The 18,045-nt window shown below is 43.1% G+C and overlaps 1 protein-coding gene across 1 annotated transcript in view; it reads left to right on the top strand.

The window, feature by feature from the left end:
• The first annotated feature begins 8,602 nt into the window (after positions 1-8,602).
• The window catches only part of LOC115193527 (collagen alpha-1(IX) chain-like), a 46,056-nt gene continuing 36,613 nt past the window's right edge, over positions 8,603-18,045 (top strand). Inside the window, exons 1-10 of the mRNA XM_029752235.1 lie at positions 8,603-8,820; positions 9,568-9,645; positions 10,193-10,213; positions 10,780-10,842; positions 11,160-11,195; positions 11,343-11,405; positions 15,431-15,484; positions 16,834-16,869; positions 17,093-17,116; positions 17,391-17,444. Of these exons, the coding sequence (XP_029608095.1) occupies positions 8,722-8,820; positions 9,568-9,645; positions 10,193-10,213; positions 10,780-10,842; positions 11,160-11,195; positions 11,343-11,405; positions 15,431-15,484; positions 16,834-16,869; positions 17,093-17,116; positions 17,391-17,444 (528 nt within the window). The 5' untranslated portion in view covers positions 8,603-8,721. The remainder of the gene's footprint in view (positions 8,821-9,567; positions 9,646-10,192; positions 10,214-10,779; positions 10,843-11,159; positions 11,196-11,342; positions 11,406-15,430; positions 15,485-16,833; positions 16,870-17,092; positions 17,117-17,390; positions 17,445-18,045) is intronic.

Below are 18,045 nucleotides of genomic sequence, written 5' to 3'. Positions count from 1 at the left end.
GGATTGCTTGGTCCACCCCTCCCATCTGGATATGGTTAGAGATGAGGCATGGCAGGGTAAATGTGAAATCATATTTTATAACTTCTATCTATTATAGTGGTTGAGTGGGAACTGGCAGAACGGGGCTTGAACCAGTGACACTGTAGGGTGGCGACCACCTGTGCCATAAAAGCCCTGACCTCTTTGCAAACGCAGACGTGCAGTAGTCTTTAGACTACTCTGTTAACTTTCTGTTGACATGTGATCTCTAACACCTATTGGATACTGTGATAAAGGAATGATGCAACTCCCAAAGATATCTGTAATGCTATAGTGTAAACCAGGGGTAGGTCACCCTGGTCCTGGACGGCCGCAGAAACTTCATGTTTTTGATTTAACCGACCTGGAAGACCAAGTGTGTTGAATTTAGGCAATCACTGAACTGATCAATGAACTAAGTTGCTCAGCTCAGCATGCTGCCTAGTTGTGATAGAATCCTACAGTACCTGTGGCACACCAGGAACAGGGTTGTCTACCCCTGCTGTAGGCTATGTATTACACATTAATGCAGGTGGTAGGCTATAGGCTACAAAATAAAATATCATATTGTGAGCCAATAGTCTGTTTCCATTATACTTTAATTTGATCTTTGACTTGTATGTATTGTATATAGACTTATTTTTCTACTGTATTATTGACTGTATGTTTGTTTTTACTCCATGTGTAACTCTGTGTTGTTGTATGTTGTCGAACTGCTTTGCTTTATCTTGGCCAGGTCGCAATTGTAAATGAGAACTTGTTCTCAACTTGCCTACCTGGTTAAATAAAGGTGAAATTAAAATGTACACGGTAATGCATGTGATAAAGAAGTGGAGTATGTCCCAGATGGCACCCTATTGTGCATTTATTTTGACCAGAGCCCTATGGGATAACCTATGGATACCCTGTGGATACCCTATGGATACCCTGTGGATACCCTATGGATACCCTGTGGATACCCTATGGATACCCTATGGATACCCTATGGGATAACCTATGGATACCCTGTGAATACCCTATGGATACCCTATGGGATAACCTATGGGCCACCCTATGGATACCCTATGGGATACCCTATGTGCCACCCTATGGATACCCTATGGGATACCCTATGGGCCACCCTATGGGATACCCTATGGATACCCTGTGGATACCCTATGGATACTCTATGGATTAGCTATGGATACCCTATGGGATAACCTATGGATACCTTATGGGATACCCTATGGGATACCCTATGGGATAACCTATGGATACCTTATGGGATACCCTATGGGATACCCTATTGGATACCCTATGGGATACCCTATGGGATAACCTATGGATACCCTATGGGCCACCCTATGGATACCCTATGGGCCACCCTATGGATACCCTATGGGCCACCCTATGGGCCACCCTATGGGATACCCTATGGGATAACCTATGGATACCCTATGGGCCACCCTATGGATACCCTATGGGCCACCCTATGGGCCACCCTATGGGATACCCTATGGACACCCTGTGGATACCCTATGGATACTCTATGGATTAGCTATGGATACCCTATGGGATACCCTATGGGCCACCCTATGGATACCCAATGGGCCACCCTATGGCCCACCCTATGGGATACCCTATGGGCCACCCTATGGGATACCCTATGGCCCACCCTATGGGATACCCTATGGCCCACCCTATGGGATACCCTATGGGCCACCCTATGGGATACCCTATGGGCCACCCAATGGGATACCCTATGGGCCACCCTATGGGAAACCCTATGGGCCACCCTATGGATACCCTATGGGAAACCCTATGGGCCACCCTATGATATACCCTATGGATACCCTATGGATACCCTATGGGATAACCTATGGATACCCTATGGATACCCTATGGGATACCCTATGGGCCACCCTATGTATACCCTATGGATACCCTATGGATACCCTATGGGATAACCTATGGATACCCTATGGGCCACCCTATGGATACCCTATGGGCCACCCTATGGGATACCCTATGGGCCACCCTATGGGATACCCTATGGGCCACCCTATGGATACCCTATGGGCCACCCTATGGGATACCCTATGGGCCACCCTATGGATACCCAATGGGCTACCCTATGGGCCACCCTATGGGATACCCTATGGGATACCCTATGGGATACCCTATGGGCCACCCTATGGGATACCCTATGGGCCACCCAATGGGATACCCTATGGGCCACCCTATGGGAAACCCTATGGGCCACCCTATGAGATACCCTATGGGCCACCCTATGGATACCCTATGGGATAACCTATGGATACCCTATGGATACCCTATGGGATACCCTATGGGCCACCCTATGGATACCCTATGGGATACCCTATGGGCCACCCTATGTATACCCTATGGGATACCCTATGGGCCACCCTATGGGATACCCTATGGATACCCTGTGGATACCCTATGGATACTCTATGGATTAGCTATGGATACCCTATGGGATAACCTATGGATACCTTATGGGATACCCTATGGGATACCCTATTGGATACCCTATGGGATACCCTATGGGATAACCTATGGATACCCTATGGGCCACCCTATGGGATACCCTATGGATACCCTATGGATACTCTATGGATTAGCTATGGATACCCTATGGGATAACCTATGGGCCACCCAATTGATACCCTATGGCCCACCCTAGGCTCCGAGACAGCTTCTACCACCAGACCAAACGGTGTCGGAGCATCCAGTCTCGCACCAACAGGCTCCGAGACAGCTTCTACCACCAGACCAAACGGTGTCGGAGCATCCAGTCTCAAACCAACAGGCTCCGAGACAGCTTCTACCACCAGACCAAACGGTGTCGGAGCATCCAGTCTCAAACCAACAGGCTCCGAGACAGCTTCTACCACCAGGCCAAACGGTGTCGGAGCATCCAGTCTCAAACCAACAGGCTCCGAGACAGCTTCTACCATCAGACTGCTGAGCAGCTAAGCCTAGCTGTCTATCTGCTCAGAGACTATCTGCCTTGACTCTCCATATAGCCATCCCTTTCACAGAAGCTCTCTCTCTCTCACACACACACACATTAACGCACACACACATTAACACACACGCACACATTAACACACACACACATTAACACACACACACACACATTAACACACACATTAACACACGCACACATTAACACATACACACACACGCACACATTAACACACACAGTCAATGCTGTTGTTCTATTTGTACACTATCCACTTTATTATTGTAAAAACAGACACTATCCACTTTATTATTGTAAAAACAGTCATACTTGACATAGTACATTCATCATTTATACTGTATATCTGATTGTGTACATAACTGTTTTATTACTATGCATAATACCTTCTTACTACTTCTTGACTTATGATTATTATGGATATTGATATTGTACTGCACTGTTGAGGGAGCACCTTTTATACCTGCTGTAAACTGTGTATGTGTTAAATACAATTTGATTTGATATGGGATACTAACCCTAGTACAGTGTTTAACCACCGGACCCACTCCCCACCCCCAGAGAACAGTATAAGTCACGCCTCAAAGAAAACCTTCTCAGTTTGCCAGTCTTACCAGAGGTGTTATTTTGTAGGTTCTTCTTGTTCCTCACACAGCTGAGACCTGTGGACAGACTCTTCCAACCACAAAAAAACCTGCTAAAGGCCTACTGAATGGGTGGATTCAAAAGGTAAACATGAATTTATTGATTGATGTATGCAGGTATTGCTTTGCATTATGCATGCATGCTGCTATTATACAGTCATTCATGTATTAAAGTTCACAGACTAGGCTATACATTTTGAACTGAACTGTAAATCTGTAGATCTTGGGTCCCCGACCTTGTTCCTGGAGAGCTCCCCTACTGTAGGCTTTTGCTCCAGCCCCTGTTGTAACTAACCTGATTCATTTTATCAAGCAGTTAATGATTCAAATCAGGTGCACTAGATTAGGGTTGGAAGTTAAAACGTGCAGGACGGTAGCTCTCCAGGAAGAGGGTTACAGAGCCCTGCTGTTGATGATATAGGATTCTATATATAGGATTCTGTTTTGGTACAAAGAGGACTTATTCATCTGCTAACATCTGTATTCCTAACATCTGTGTTCCTAACATCTGTGTCCCTAACATCTGTGTTCCTAACCTAATATATGTTCCTAACATCTGTGTTCCTAACATCTGTGTTCCTACCATCTGTGTTCCTAACATCTGTATTCCTAACCTAACATCTGTGATCCTAACATCTGTGTTCCTAACATCTGTATTCCTAACCTAACATCTGTGATCCTAACATCTGTGTTCCCGACCTAACATCTGCATTCCTAACATCTGCGTTCCTAATATCTGTGTTCCTAACATCTGTGTTCCTACCATCTGTGTTCCTAACATCTGTATTCCTAACCTAACATCTGTGATCCTAACATCTGTGTTCCTAACATCTGTATTCCTAACCTAACATCTGTGATCCTAACATCTGTGTTCCTGACCTAACATCTGCATTCCTAACATCTGCGTTTCTAACATCTGTGATGACATGACATTTGTATTTTAGGGAGGTCCTCCTCTACTTGTTATGCTATGTGATCCCACAATGCCTCAGCACAGGCCTTCACTCGCAGAGTAAGTATTGTTTAATACTCTGTAGAAGACATATAGACAATAGAGTAGTGCGTTTAAATATCTTCTTAAACCCTGGCAAAAGCTGAATGTATAGGCGATGTGAATTCCCAATTTATGATGATGTGACTCTTGAACAGTTCTTATAGAAATGTATGGCTTACACTGCTGCCTTAGGAGATGTTACTAAAGATGTGAGGTCAGGAATTAGGGATGCTGATGATGACAATAATGAGGATGGTGGTAATCTAATTTCAACATTTCATGATGGTAAGAAACTGATTGATACAATGGTGTAGCTAGGTAGGACTGCATCAGTGAGCCAAGATGTCAAGTCTCGAGCCAGGGTGTTAGGCTTAAGAGGAAACAACTGACACTCAGAGATCATATTTATTCAGTGCTCACAGCAGGGCTACGTACAGCAGTGCAGCAGCTTTCCAAACACTGGATGATTGGATGGGTGATTGGATGTCTGTCTGTCCACATACTGTAATCACTGCAGTAGCAGCTTATTTCAGTGTGTAGGTCAGGCTACAAGGCAATCAGCACGGGTGCAGGCTAGGAAGAAGGTGGCACTTGGATGTGCACACACACACTCACACACACACACACACACACACACACACACACACACACACACACTCACACACACACACACACACACACACACACACACACACACACGAACACACACACACACACACACACACACACACACACACACACACACACACACACACACACACACACACTCACACACACACACACACACACACACACACACACACACACACACACACACACACACACACACACACACACCTATATATCCTACTTCAGCCAAGGCAAGTCAGTCTGTCTCTTCCTCTTTGCAGGGGTGTCTTTTTCCTCTGGAGCTGACATTCAAACTGAGCAGGGCCTGTGTCCTCCGATTAAGGTCGGAGAGGATAGTTTCCCAGGTGAGAGTTCACACTACTGAGATCAAAACAACAATTTAAAAAAAAACGAATTAAAACTATCCACTTCAACAAGTATCCCAAATGTACTTTATCCTACCAACAGGTTTTTATATCATGTCCCAGTTTCACATTGCTGAGCTGGCCAGAAGAGGAACAGTTCAAAAGGGGCCTGGATCAACCTCTCAGCATGTTGCCTACAAAATAGGGCCAGCATTCAACTTCAGAATTAACACAAGGTAAATAGCACAGATCCAGTGGGCGGCTAGTGCTGTAGATGTAATGTATTATTATTTTAAAATGATTATTCTTTATTTATTCAGGGAAAACCCATTGAGACCATGGTCTGAATCGCAAGAGTACCCTGATCACAGAAATACAACAACCAATACAATGTCAAACAAAACAACAATCAATACAAACACAACATTTCTGAAAAACAGATACAGTCCTCAGCTACAAGGTATTCAATTAACACTTTAAACTGCCCGAGCGGCACCAGAACATCTAATTGTAAACAAGCTTTGTAAACATAAGGAAGTAATGAATTGATCTACGGGACTTCAATGAGTACCAGCCAAACTTTTGATACAGGATGCAGTGGTGAGTATTAAAACTGTCACCTGTGATAAAGTGAAGGGCACTATGGTTGACAGCATCCTAAGGTTTAAGAGTAGTTAGTGGCTGCTTGTTGCATTCTGGGTATTGTGAAAGTTGACTGTACAATCTGTTTCCTGCTGTTTAGGGAGAGGCAAGATCTATTTAAAACAAAATAAGCCCACTTTAAATCTTAGCTTTTTAACAAGTTTCTTTTAATTATGCAAGTCAGTTAAGAACAAATTCTTATTTACAATGACAGCCTTGTTCAGGGGCAGAACAACAGATTTTTACCTCGTCAGCTCAGGGATTCAATCTAGCAACCTTTCAGTTACTGACCCAGTGCTCTAACCACTAGGCTACCTGCCGCAGTATGTTTTTTAAACCATAAATCCTTGTCAATCTAAAAGCCCAGATAGTCATAGGCAGGAAACTGATCAATGGGAGAACCATTCAATTAATAAATATATAGTCCAGCAGGAAAAAAGTGTGAGAATTAGAGAAAAACATTTATTTAGTGTTGCCCACATTAAGTCCAACTTTTAAAAAAACAGGGCATTCTGTAAGGCAACAAAGTCAGATTGCAGCTCTAACAACACCTGGTCTACAGTTGGGGCAATGGCATACATAACAGGATCATCTGCATACAGATTAATATTTAAAATTTGAACAAATAGACCAATATTATGTATATAAATAGTAAAGAGAACAGGTCCCAAAACCGACCCATGGTACACCTTTCCTAATATCCAGAAACCTAGACTTGACACCATCAGAAATCACACACTGTACCCTGTCTGACAGATCATTCTCAAACCACTTGCAAGAAGCCTAATCTAGACCTATTTCAGTCAACCTTTGAATGAGAGTGTGATGGCCAACCGTGTCAAAGGCCTTGGAAATGTCTATAAATAAGGCAGCACAATGATTTTTATGATCCAAGCAACTTAACACATTATCTAAAAGGAGCGTAGCAGCTGAAACGGTGCTACAGTATGTCCAGGTCTAAAACTCTATTCACATTAAGAATAGAACGAGAAGTTCTTATCTGACAGTTGGTCAGGGATTCTAAATGTTTGGAAAGGCAGATCATTTGGAGATTGGAGCGTAGTTATCTATGTCAGAAGGATCTCCTCCTTTATGTAGAGGGAGGACATGTGCTACGTTCTAGATCTTAGAGATAACACCAGAAACAGTAGTCAAATTAAATATATACTGTAGGTCAACGGTTCTGCAATAATTGGCCAGAGAGCTGCAGTATTGGTGAACACTGCCATCTACCGGTCATGTTTGGTACTGTCCCTGTCCATGGTGCTGAATCAGGGGAACTCACAGCACATTGCAGTATCTTATCCAGAGCAACTTACAAGAGCAATTAGGGTTAAGTGCCTTGCTCAAGGGCACATCGACAGATTTTTCACCTAGTTGGCTCGAACCAGCGACCTTTCAGTTACTGGCCCGAGAGACTGAGAGACTGAAAAACAGCTTCTATCTCAAGGCCATCAGACTGTTAAACAGCCATCACTAACATTGAGAGGCTGCTGCCAACATACTGACTCAACTCCACCCACTTTAATAATGGTAAAATGTATGTAATCAATTTATCACTAGCCACTTTATATTATATAATGTTTACTTACCCTACATTACTCATCTCTTATGTATATACTGTACTCTATACCATCTACTGCACCTTGCCATATTGATGTAATGTATCACTAGCCACTTTAAACTATGTCACTTCATATAATGTTTACTTACCCTACATTACTCATCTCATGTATATACTGTACTCTAAACCATCTACTGCATCTTGCCTATGCCGTTCGGCCCATTTATATATTTTGATGTACATATTCGTATTCATTGTTGTGAAATTGTTAGGTTATATTACTTGGTAGATATTACTGCATGGTCGGAACTAGAAGCACAAGCATTTCGCTACACTTGCATTAACACCTGCTAACCATGTGTATGTGACCAATAAATGTGATTTGATTTGGCTACCTCCCGCGCTAATAGGCCACATGAAGGGCCACTGCTCACTTTAGGATAACTATACATTGTTTTAGCCATAGCATCATTTGTGTATAATTTAACTACAATTATATACACTTTTTTTGTAAATGACTCTGGACTCGATGTGTAAAGCATGTAGATGAACAGACAACTAGGCCTTAACATCTAGGCCTACTATGCATGGCGATATTAGCCAACTTATCAATGGCTAATATGTACAAGATAAGTGACTGTCTCTCTCCAGTTTTACGAATGAACGGCAGTACCGTAACCAAGAACTGGAATATTTGGCAAATGCAAGATTAGAACGGCGAAGAGCAGCTTGCCGTTAGACTGAACGGAGAATCGCTGTCTCTTGAATTCACCTTCACAACATTGAATAAAACACGAGACGGCCGTTTCCCTTTCCTACCGTTCCTCTTCAACTCTCAATGGCACAATAACTTACTGAAAGTTAGCAAGCGTTGTGTAACTCTGTTCGTGGATTGCATTATGGTGGACTCTCAGGACACCCCCCAGAGAGGTATAGTCAACCTGGATGGATACACGTTGATTGGAAAGCTGAAGGATAACCCCGTTTTAGCAGTGGCAGTAAGTTGATTGTTTTGTGAACTTGTGCTTAGCCTCCTTTCATAAGGCTAGTCCTATGGCAAGTACAAGAGGTTTGGGACTTTAAGGCACAATAGTGAGTAACGGCAGGACCCCTCCAAATATTCAAACCTAGTTTGTCGGCATAGACTCCAGACTACATTGGAGAGTTTTACTGTAAATGATCTACTCCGAGTGACTTTTTAGCCGAATGCGGCCTATATGGAATGCGTGGCGCTCCGCCATGTCAATTTCTACAACTAAGTGGGAATTGTAACACAGAGGTTCTAGTCCAGAAGATGACCTGGCTGTGTCTAGGGAAGACCAGGCAAAGTTTCCATGATGGCAGTGCAAGATTATAGGGAGATGTTTGTTAAACCAAATCACAGAGTAAAAGTCCGCGTAATATCGCGCTAATTGCCCTTTGATAATAATTGTCCAAGTGGTTTGGGATGTCTTTTTTAAAATGATTTATCATCAGGCAGGTTCACTCTATTCGTGGTCACAATAAAGCTATATTAATAACATTTCAATCAGTAGTTATCTTACTGTTAGGGTGAAATGACTAGGATTTGTTCAGAATCAAGCATGTGATGGGATGTGAGGACTCGGCCGATGATGGTTTAGCCGATTGAGGATTGGTGACGATAACTAATGATTTAAAGATCACTATTTTGCCTATTCTATTATATATAGGTTGTGAATGTGACTTATGTCGGAGTGATTATTATTATTGTACTTATTTTTCAGTTTGAGCTCCAAACGATGCACATTGATTGTGATGTGGGGCGACCACAGACCTGCAATGACCAATCAGCCAGGACGTCGGTAAGAACCATTGACAAAACAGACTGCAACGATGGTCAAATTACTCAACTAAATGATCAAAATAGCCAGTACAGAGGCTGGTATTATCTAGCCCAGGCAACCATTGTAAATTAACAACATGAAAGATGAACACTAAACAGGTGGTTCAATAAATCCCAAGCCATTTAAATCGCCCGCTATTATTTTCCATTTGCCCTCTGTACCCATAATAACCCCTCCCAGTCCGTCTCGGCGCAGTCCGTGAATTCTGCCAATCACTTCCTAGAACTAAGCAGGTCATGAATATGCACAAGGCTTTGATGCCAATGGTACCTCTGACGGTTCAGTTGGTAGAAACGGATTCAGTTCGGTGACTTTTTTTGTCGGGGGTCCTTCAACCCAACTCATCCAAGAAAAAGGAAAGCATTTTGACCCGTTCTTGCTGTCCGGGAGAGGGAAGAGCAGGAGAGACCATGGCTCGCGGGCCACTTTTTTGGGTACTTTTGGTGCAGATTGTCCTTATTTGCTCCACACAAGTAAGTCCTTATCTGTGTACCTCTACTTTCAGGTTGAAGCAGCAGAACTTCAGGTGAGTGTATCTAAATTATGTTATTCTCATGGATTTATTGTTGTGGAACCAACTAGCAGAATGTCCAGATTATAGTTAGTCTAGTCATGTAAGTGAAGTTGTTCTATAGGAAATCCTGAAACAAATCAAAGGATGATCATTTCATTTCTGTAACTGGGTGACTGTGACTGAGCATACAGTATTTATTTACATCATGTACTCACTGGGTACACACTGGTTGAATCAACGCTGTTTCCAAATCATTTCACTAAATGACGTTGGAACCAAAGTGTAATAGATGTTGAATTGATGTCTGTGCCCAGTGGGTAGCTACTATCACATGGATTGAACACATTTCTCAGAACCAAGGGTATTTACTTCAGTTGTGTTGGTGTCTTATGTTTGCTTTGCTATGCCATTTATGCACCTGTTATTCCTTGAATGAATTATTATTGGCTAAGCCTAACGGAGACGTCTGCTTCTCCTTCATCTTCAGACATACAGTATGTCCCATACAGATGTATGTTTATTATGTATAGCAATGATATCCATAGCTGATTGCATTGTTTGACCGTCTCTTTGTCCAGAGGGCCTCAGGCCCCGTCGGCCCTCCAGGACCCGCAGGTGTCCCAGGAATTGATGGTGTCGCTGTAAGTTCTCTCCTCTATTAACTTGAATTATCTTCCAAATGATAAGAGTATTATCACAACTCATGTTCGTAATTGATTTGTAAGATGGGACGAGCTCACCTCATGTCACTATCATCCCAACTCATGTTCATAATTATGTGATTATGTGATTTGTATGGTGGGCGAGAACAACCCTTTTTACAACCATAACTGGCTGCATGCTGAAGAGTTGGAATTAGACCAATTATGTATGAACACATATGTATACATATGTGTGAATATATATAGATATATATATTTATCTATGCATTTCACATGTGGGCCTTTTTCTATTTCAGGGTGAGAGGGGAGACGACGGAGAGGATGGCCCTGCTGTAATTATAAACTTTTCATGTTTTAAATTGTTAACACAATACTATGTCATTATCATCTAGTAATTCTGATGTATTTGACTGTAATTCTGATGTATTTGACTGTCAGTATGTTGTTGTTGTTCTGCTGTGGTTGTGTTGTGTTGTTAGGGCCCTGATGGAGATGCAGGTAAACTAGGCTCAGCCGGGTTGCCAGGCGAGCCCGGGGCAGATGTGAGTATCCTGTTTCAAATCATTCATCCTCTGCCTTCAATTTCCTGTTTGTCGTCATTGGCGCCTTTTTTGTCATCTTTGATGATAGTAATAGTGAACTAGTCATGATGACTGTCATATTCAGGTTATAGCAGCAGTACAGTAGCTAGGGGGTGGAACTTCTCAATATGTGCACCTTCTACCCTTAAAATGATGTTCTTGCTTCATCAACATGTTGAAGTGGTGGTGATGACCCCTTCCTTACCCAAGAGAAGAGCCAATCAATCTTTACCCAAGAGAGGAGCCAATCAATCTTTACCCAAGAGAGGAGCCAATCAATCTTTACCCAAGAGAGGAGCCAATCAATCTTTACCCAAGAGAGGAGCCAATCAATCTTTACCCAAGAGAGGAGCCAATCAATCTTTACCCAAGAGAGGAGCCAATCAATCTTTACCCAAGAGAGGAGCCAATCAATCTTTACTCAAGAGAGGAGCCAATCAATCTTTACCCAAGAGAGGAGCCAATCAATCTTTACCCAAGAGAGGAGCCAATCAATCTTTACCCAAGAGAGGAGCCAATCAATCTTTACCCAAGAGAGGAGCCAATCAATCTTTACCCAAGAGAGGAGCCAATCAATCTTTACCCAAGAGAGGAGCCAATCAATCTTTACCCAAGAGAGGAGCCAATCAATCTTTACTCAAGAGAGGAGCCAATCAATCTTTACCCAAGAGAGGAGCCAATCAATCTTTACCCAAGAGAGGAGACAATCGGAATTTTCAAGCAGGCCAAATATATGTATATTAACCTTTACATATACCTTTATTTAACTAGACAAGTCAGTTAAGAACAAATTCTTATGTACAATGACGGCCTACACCGGCCAAACCTGGACAACGCCGGGCCAATTGTGCGCGGCCCTATGGGACTCCCAATCACGGCCGGTTGTGATACAGCCTGGATTCAAACCAGGGTGTCTGTAGTGACGCCTCTAGCACTGAGATGCAGTGCCTCAGACCGCTGCGCCACTCGGGAGCAAAGAAAGGCTAAGAATCTGACAGTTTCCTTTGTAACAACAGTCTTTTTGTTCAGGCAGAGAGAAGGAAGGCCTGCACTTTATTAACTGTAGCTTCCATCCAAATTGGAGGGAGAAAAGAGGGTTAGGAAAACACTCCTAGGATATTAGTTTGTACTGATATCCTAAAGTATACTATCAAGTGTACATGGTCCATGTATCACTTTGTGCGTAGTTTGCGTTTCAGTCACACTTCTGCTGTAGGCTCACAAAGTGACTGTAGTAGGTCTATAGAGTGTGAATAAAGGCATACGGATGAGATATCAAAGTGACTGTAGTAGGTCTATAGAGTGTGAACAAAGGCATACGGATGAGATATCAAAGTGACTGTAGTAGGTTTATAGAGTGTGAATAAAGGCATACGGATGAGATATCAAAGTGACTGTAGTAGGTCTATAGAGTGTGAACAAAGGCATACGGATGAGATATCAAAGTGACTGTAGTAGGTCTATAGAGTGTGAACAAAGGCATACGGATGAGATATCAAAGTGACTGTAGTAGGTCTATAGAGTGTGAATAAAGGCATACGGATGAGATATCAAAGTGACTGTAGTAGGTCTATAGAGTGTGAATAAAGGCATACGGATGAGATATCAAAGTGACTGTAGTAGGTCTATAGAGTGTGAACAAAGGCATACGGATGAGATATCAAAGTGACTGTAGTAGGTCTATAGAGTGTGAATAAAGGCATACAGATGAGATATCAAAGTGACTGTAGTAGGTCTATAGAGTGTGAATAAAGGCATACGGATGAGATATCAAAGTGACTGTAGTAGGTCTATAGAGTGTGAACAAAGGCATACGGATGAGATATCAAAGTGACTGTAGTAGGTCTATAGAGTGTGAACAAAGGCATACGGATGAGATATCAAAGTGACTGTAGTAGGTCTATAGAGTGTGAACAAAGGCATACGGATGAGATATCAAAGTGACTGTAGTAGGTCTATAGAGTGTGAATAAAGGCATACGGATGAGATATCAAAGTGACTGTAGTAGGTCTATAGAGTGTGAACAAAGGCATACGGATGAGATATCAAAGTGACTGTAGTAGGTCTATAGAGTGTGAACAAAGGCATACGGATGAGATATCAAAGTGACTGTAGTAGGTCTATAGAGTGTGAATAAAGGCATACGGATGAGATATCAAAGTGACTGTAGTAGGTCTATAGAGTGTGAACAAAGGCATACGGATGAGATATCAAAGTGACTGTAGTAGGTCTATAGAGTGTGAACAAAGGCATACGGATGAGATATCAAAGTGACTGTAGTAGGTCTATAGTGTGTGAACAAAGGCATACGGATGAGATATCAAAGTGACTGTAGTAGGTCTATAGAGTGTGAACAAAGGCATACGGATGAGATATCAAAGTGGATGAGTATACCAAACATTAGGAACACCTTCCTAATATGGAGTTGCACCCCCCCTTTTGCCGGTACTGCCTCAATTTGTCAGGGAATGGACTCTACAAGGTGTCGAAAGTGTTCCACAGGGTTGACTCCAATGCTTCCCACAGTTGTGTCAAGTTGGCTGGATGTCTTTTGGGTGGTGGATCATTCTTGAGGCTTAAAAATCCTTCTTTAACCTGTCTGCTCCTCTTCATCTACACTGATTGAAGTGGATTTAACAAGTGACATCAATAAAGGACCATAGCTTTCACCTGGATTCACCTGGTCAGTCTATGTCATGGAAAGAGCAGGTGTTCCTAATGTTTTATACTCAGTGTACAGGTCCAACTGGATATTATTTCTGTCCAGGAAATGATTGCTGTGAAGTGTTTTTTTAATTATTTTGGCAATATTTTTTCTCACGCCCATAAAGCCTTAGTGAAACAGTACCCAGCAGTGTTTGTGCTGTGGGTGTCTCCAGTCTCCAGTTGAGGATCCTCAGGCTGCTGTGGAATGATACCTGTCAATGGGGCTTGTTTGACTTGGACCAGGGGAATGTGGGTGATGGTTAACCACTCTCCCAGTAAGTTAACCGTCTCAGAGAGATGTCTCAGTTTGTCCTGACCGTGGTGTCTGTGGAGAGAATTCCTATTCCAGACTAGATGCCATCATCTATTCAAACTAAACGTCATCTATCTTAAATCAATATAATCCAAGGAAGCATTTGTTGAAACTATTTTGAAAATGCTAATGCAGAAACAGTACTTTACCGATTCATTCATTGTGGGAGGGGCATCGTTTAGCCCTGCCCACATACACACGCCTACTTCTGAGCTCCTCCCACCCCATTAGCTGTGTGAGTTTTTTTTTTTTTTACCGCCTAATTTCGTGGTATCCAATTGGTAGTAGTTACAGTCTTGTCTCATCGTTGCAACTCCCGTACGGACACGGGAGAGGCGAAGGTCGAGAGCCATGCGTCCTCCAAAACACAACCCAACCAAGCCGCACTGCTTCTTGACACAATGCCCATCCAACCCGGAAGCCAGCCGCACCAATATGTCAGAGGAAACACCGTACACCTGGCGACAGTGTCAGCGTGCACTGTGCCCGGCCCGCCACAGGAGTCACTAGTGCGCGATGAGACAAGGATATCCCTGCCGGCCAAGCCCTCCCTAACCCGGACAACGCTGGGTCAATTGTGCGCTGCCCCATGGACCTCCCGGTCACGGCCGGCTGTGACAGAGCCCGGGCTCGAACCCAGAATCTCTGGTGGCACTGCGACGCAGGGCCTTAGACCACTGCACCACCCGGGAGGCTTACGCAACCTTTCTTATGACATCATGTACATACACAGCTGGAATTATTATGAGATTAGGAAGACTTAAAGCACAACTTAAAGTTTGTAAAGTTGGAAAACATTTCTTAGAGAAAGGTATTCTGTTATGATCTCTTATGAAAAGGTATCAACTAACTCTTATAGTTTTATAGCGTACAGCTGATCTCCTACTGACGCTGGAGGACATTTCTGTCTTTGTTGTGATGGATTAGTGAAGCCTGGTCTATCTCTCCTCTCTTCCTCTCTCTGCAGGGTTTGACTGGCCCTACTGGAGATGAAGGCCCCGATGGTCCCCTTGGACAGAAAGTGAGTAACTAATCACTAATGAGCCCTTTAATGTTTCTGCTTCATAGACTCTCAGACAGTCTGGTCCCAGATGTGTTGGTGCTGTCTTGTCAATTCCTTTGGTCATTGTCACAGCAGACAGTCCAATCAGATGTGGGACCAGGGTAACTCTCAGCCGGGTAACTCTCAGCCGGGTAACTCTCAGCCGGGTAACTCTCAGCCGGGTGACTCTCAGCCGGGTGACTCTCAGCCGGGTGACTCTCAGCCGGGTGACTCTCAGCCGGGTAACTCTCAGCCGGGTAACTCTCAGCCGGGTGACTGAGCCAAGCTACTGACCAGGCTGCTGCCCACTGTGTTGGCAGGCAAGACAGCAGGAATTACAATTACAACGCGGAAAGCAATTCCTCATGACAAATGAGCTTTAATCCCTGAGCCCTCCCTGCCAGAGTTCTGGGTAATCTCCGTGGGGAACCGGGCCCAAGCATCAGAGTCATGTTCATTAGGGCAAGCAAGGAAGAAAAATGGAAACATTTTGCAACGGAGAACAAAATTTGTGTTTCTTATTGGACGAGTTCACTAAGTCCCTCCCTATTTTTTCCTTCATTTTGGTGCATAATGAACAGGACCCAAGCCTTGGGGGAACATTTGCTGGGCCAAGTGCACCCTGCATGGCTCAGGTTCTCAGTCACAGGATTAAACTGGAAGAATGTTAATTCAGTCTGTGAAGTCTCTAGTTAAGTAATTACTCAGACGGCTTCATTTGTCTAAGAAGGAAATTGTCCAGAATATTCAGTGGAAGTGTCAGAAGGATACGGAGTAGGATACTGTTGGTGTGTGTTTCTGATGAGATGAAAGCATGTCTTTATGGAGAAATTATGTTTCCCACATACATAGTTTGTTAAGTCTCTAGTTAATGATTTTACTCAGATGGCTTCATTTGTCTAAGAAGGAAAATAAATTGGTGAGAATATTACAGCACAGGAATCAAACAGCTGCAGAATTTAGTTGGTGTGTGTTTGGTGTGTGTTTGACAATGTCTAAGGATTTGGAACAGTGGCTTGACTATTACAGTATAAGAATACAAGTCATGTGTGAATATATGCAACAGAGGCTTTTATCCAAAGCATCTTCCATTTTTAGTATGTGTATGTGGTCCTGGTGGAAATAGGATACTGAATTCTGTTTGTGTGTACATGACAAGCTAAAACATGTCTTTATGGAGAAAATACTTTTATGTCTAAGACATGCATAAATTGCTTTGGGTGCTGGATGGGGGCTGATTAACTCACAGTACATATTAGATATTCTCTTTACAGTTGTCTCATGTTCACTGGGTTTTCAAGCTGACATGCTATTTGACTTTGTTTCAGGGGGAACCCGGGAAACCAGGACCTCGTGGACTAGCTGTGAGCTACATTATTCTCTATCAACCACTCATTCATTAGTGGAATCAGTCCATACTGAAGACTCAGAGGGCCCAGCCATAGAATATTCTGCTTTCTCACATCACATGAAACGTAGCTTCTAAGGCGTATTAATGAGGCCTTCATAGAGCCTTCATAGAGCCTATAAAGATGCTATAGTATCTTATGTCATTGACTCGTCTTGTGTTTCTGTTTTCCTCCATAGGGCGTTGGAGACGATGGACCCCCTGTAAGTATTTTACAGTATTATTAATTACACATTCACATGACACATGTATTACATCTTTACAGTACAGTATCTAGTAAAATGTCTGTTAACGTTCACATTAGCCATGGTAAGATACCTTTGATGCATTCGGAAGGCAACTGTGTGGGAAACAGACATATTGTTGAATAACTTTCAAAACTATGAAAAATGCAACAAAAAATATTATTTTTTGTGTGAGTGATAAATTAGTACAAGTCATAATTTTCAGTGAATTAATACGTGTTTCTCTGAACAGGGACCCCCGGGGCCAGGAGGACTTCCAGGTGATTTGGGCAAAGGTGGACCCCCTGTGAGTATCAGTGACAGACCCTCATGACCTACCGATCCTCATCACCTAACGATCCTCATCACCTAACAATCCCCTTGACTTAACAATCCTAATCACCTAACGATCCTCATCACCTAACAATCCTCTTGACTTAATGATCCCCATGAACTAACAATCCTCATGACCTAACGATCCTCATCACCTAACAATCCTCTTGACTTAACGATCCCCATGAACTAACGATCCTCATCACCTAACGATCCTCATCACCTAACGATCCTCATCACCTAACAATCCTCTTGACTTAACGATCCCCGTGAACTAACGATCCTCATGACCTAACGATCCTCATCACCTAACAATCCTCTTGACTTAATGGTCCTCATCACCTAACGATCCGCAGGACATATAGATCCTCAGTCAGGACATAGTGATTCTCTATGTGGACAGAGCTTGAATTGGGCCGGAACAGACCGGTGCTTTTCTACTGCTTGAGTTCCGGCAGGTGAAAATAAACAGTACTGGACCCTAAAATCCTGAGTACCAGCTCCTATTTCAGTCCACTTCAAGCACTGCATGTAGATAGTTTGGGAGCTGGAGTCTTAGGGCCAAATATGGCTGA

This window comes from Salmo trutta, chromosome 5 (genome assembly GCF_901001165.1).
Source record: "Salmo trutta chromosome 5, fSalTru1.1, whole genome shotgun sequence".
In the NCBI taxonomy this organism is placed as follows: Eukaryota; Metazoa; Chordata; class Actinopteri; order Salmoniformes; family Salmonidae; genus Salmo; species Salmo trutta.
This window is presented reverse-complemented; position numbering and strand designations above follow the sequence as displayed.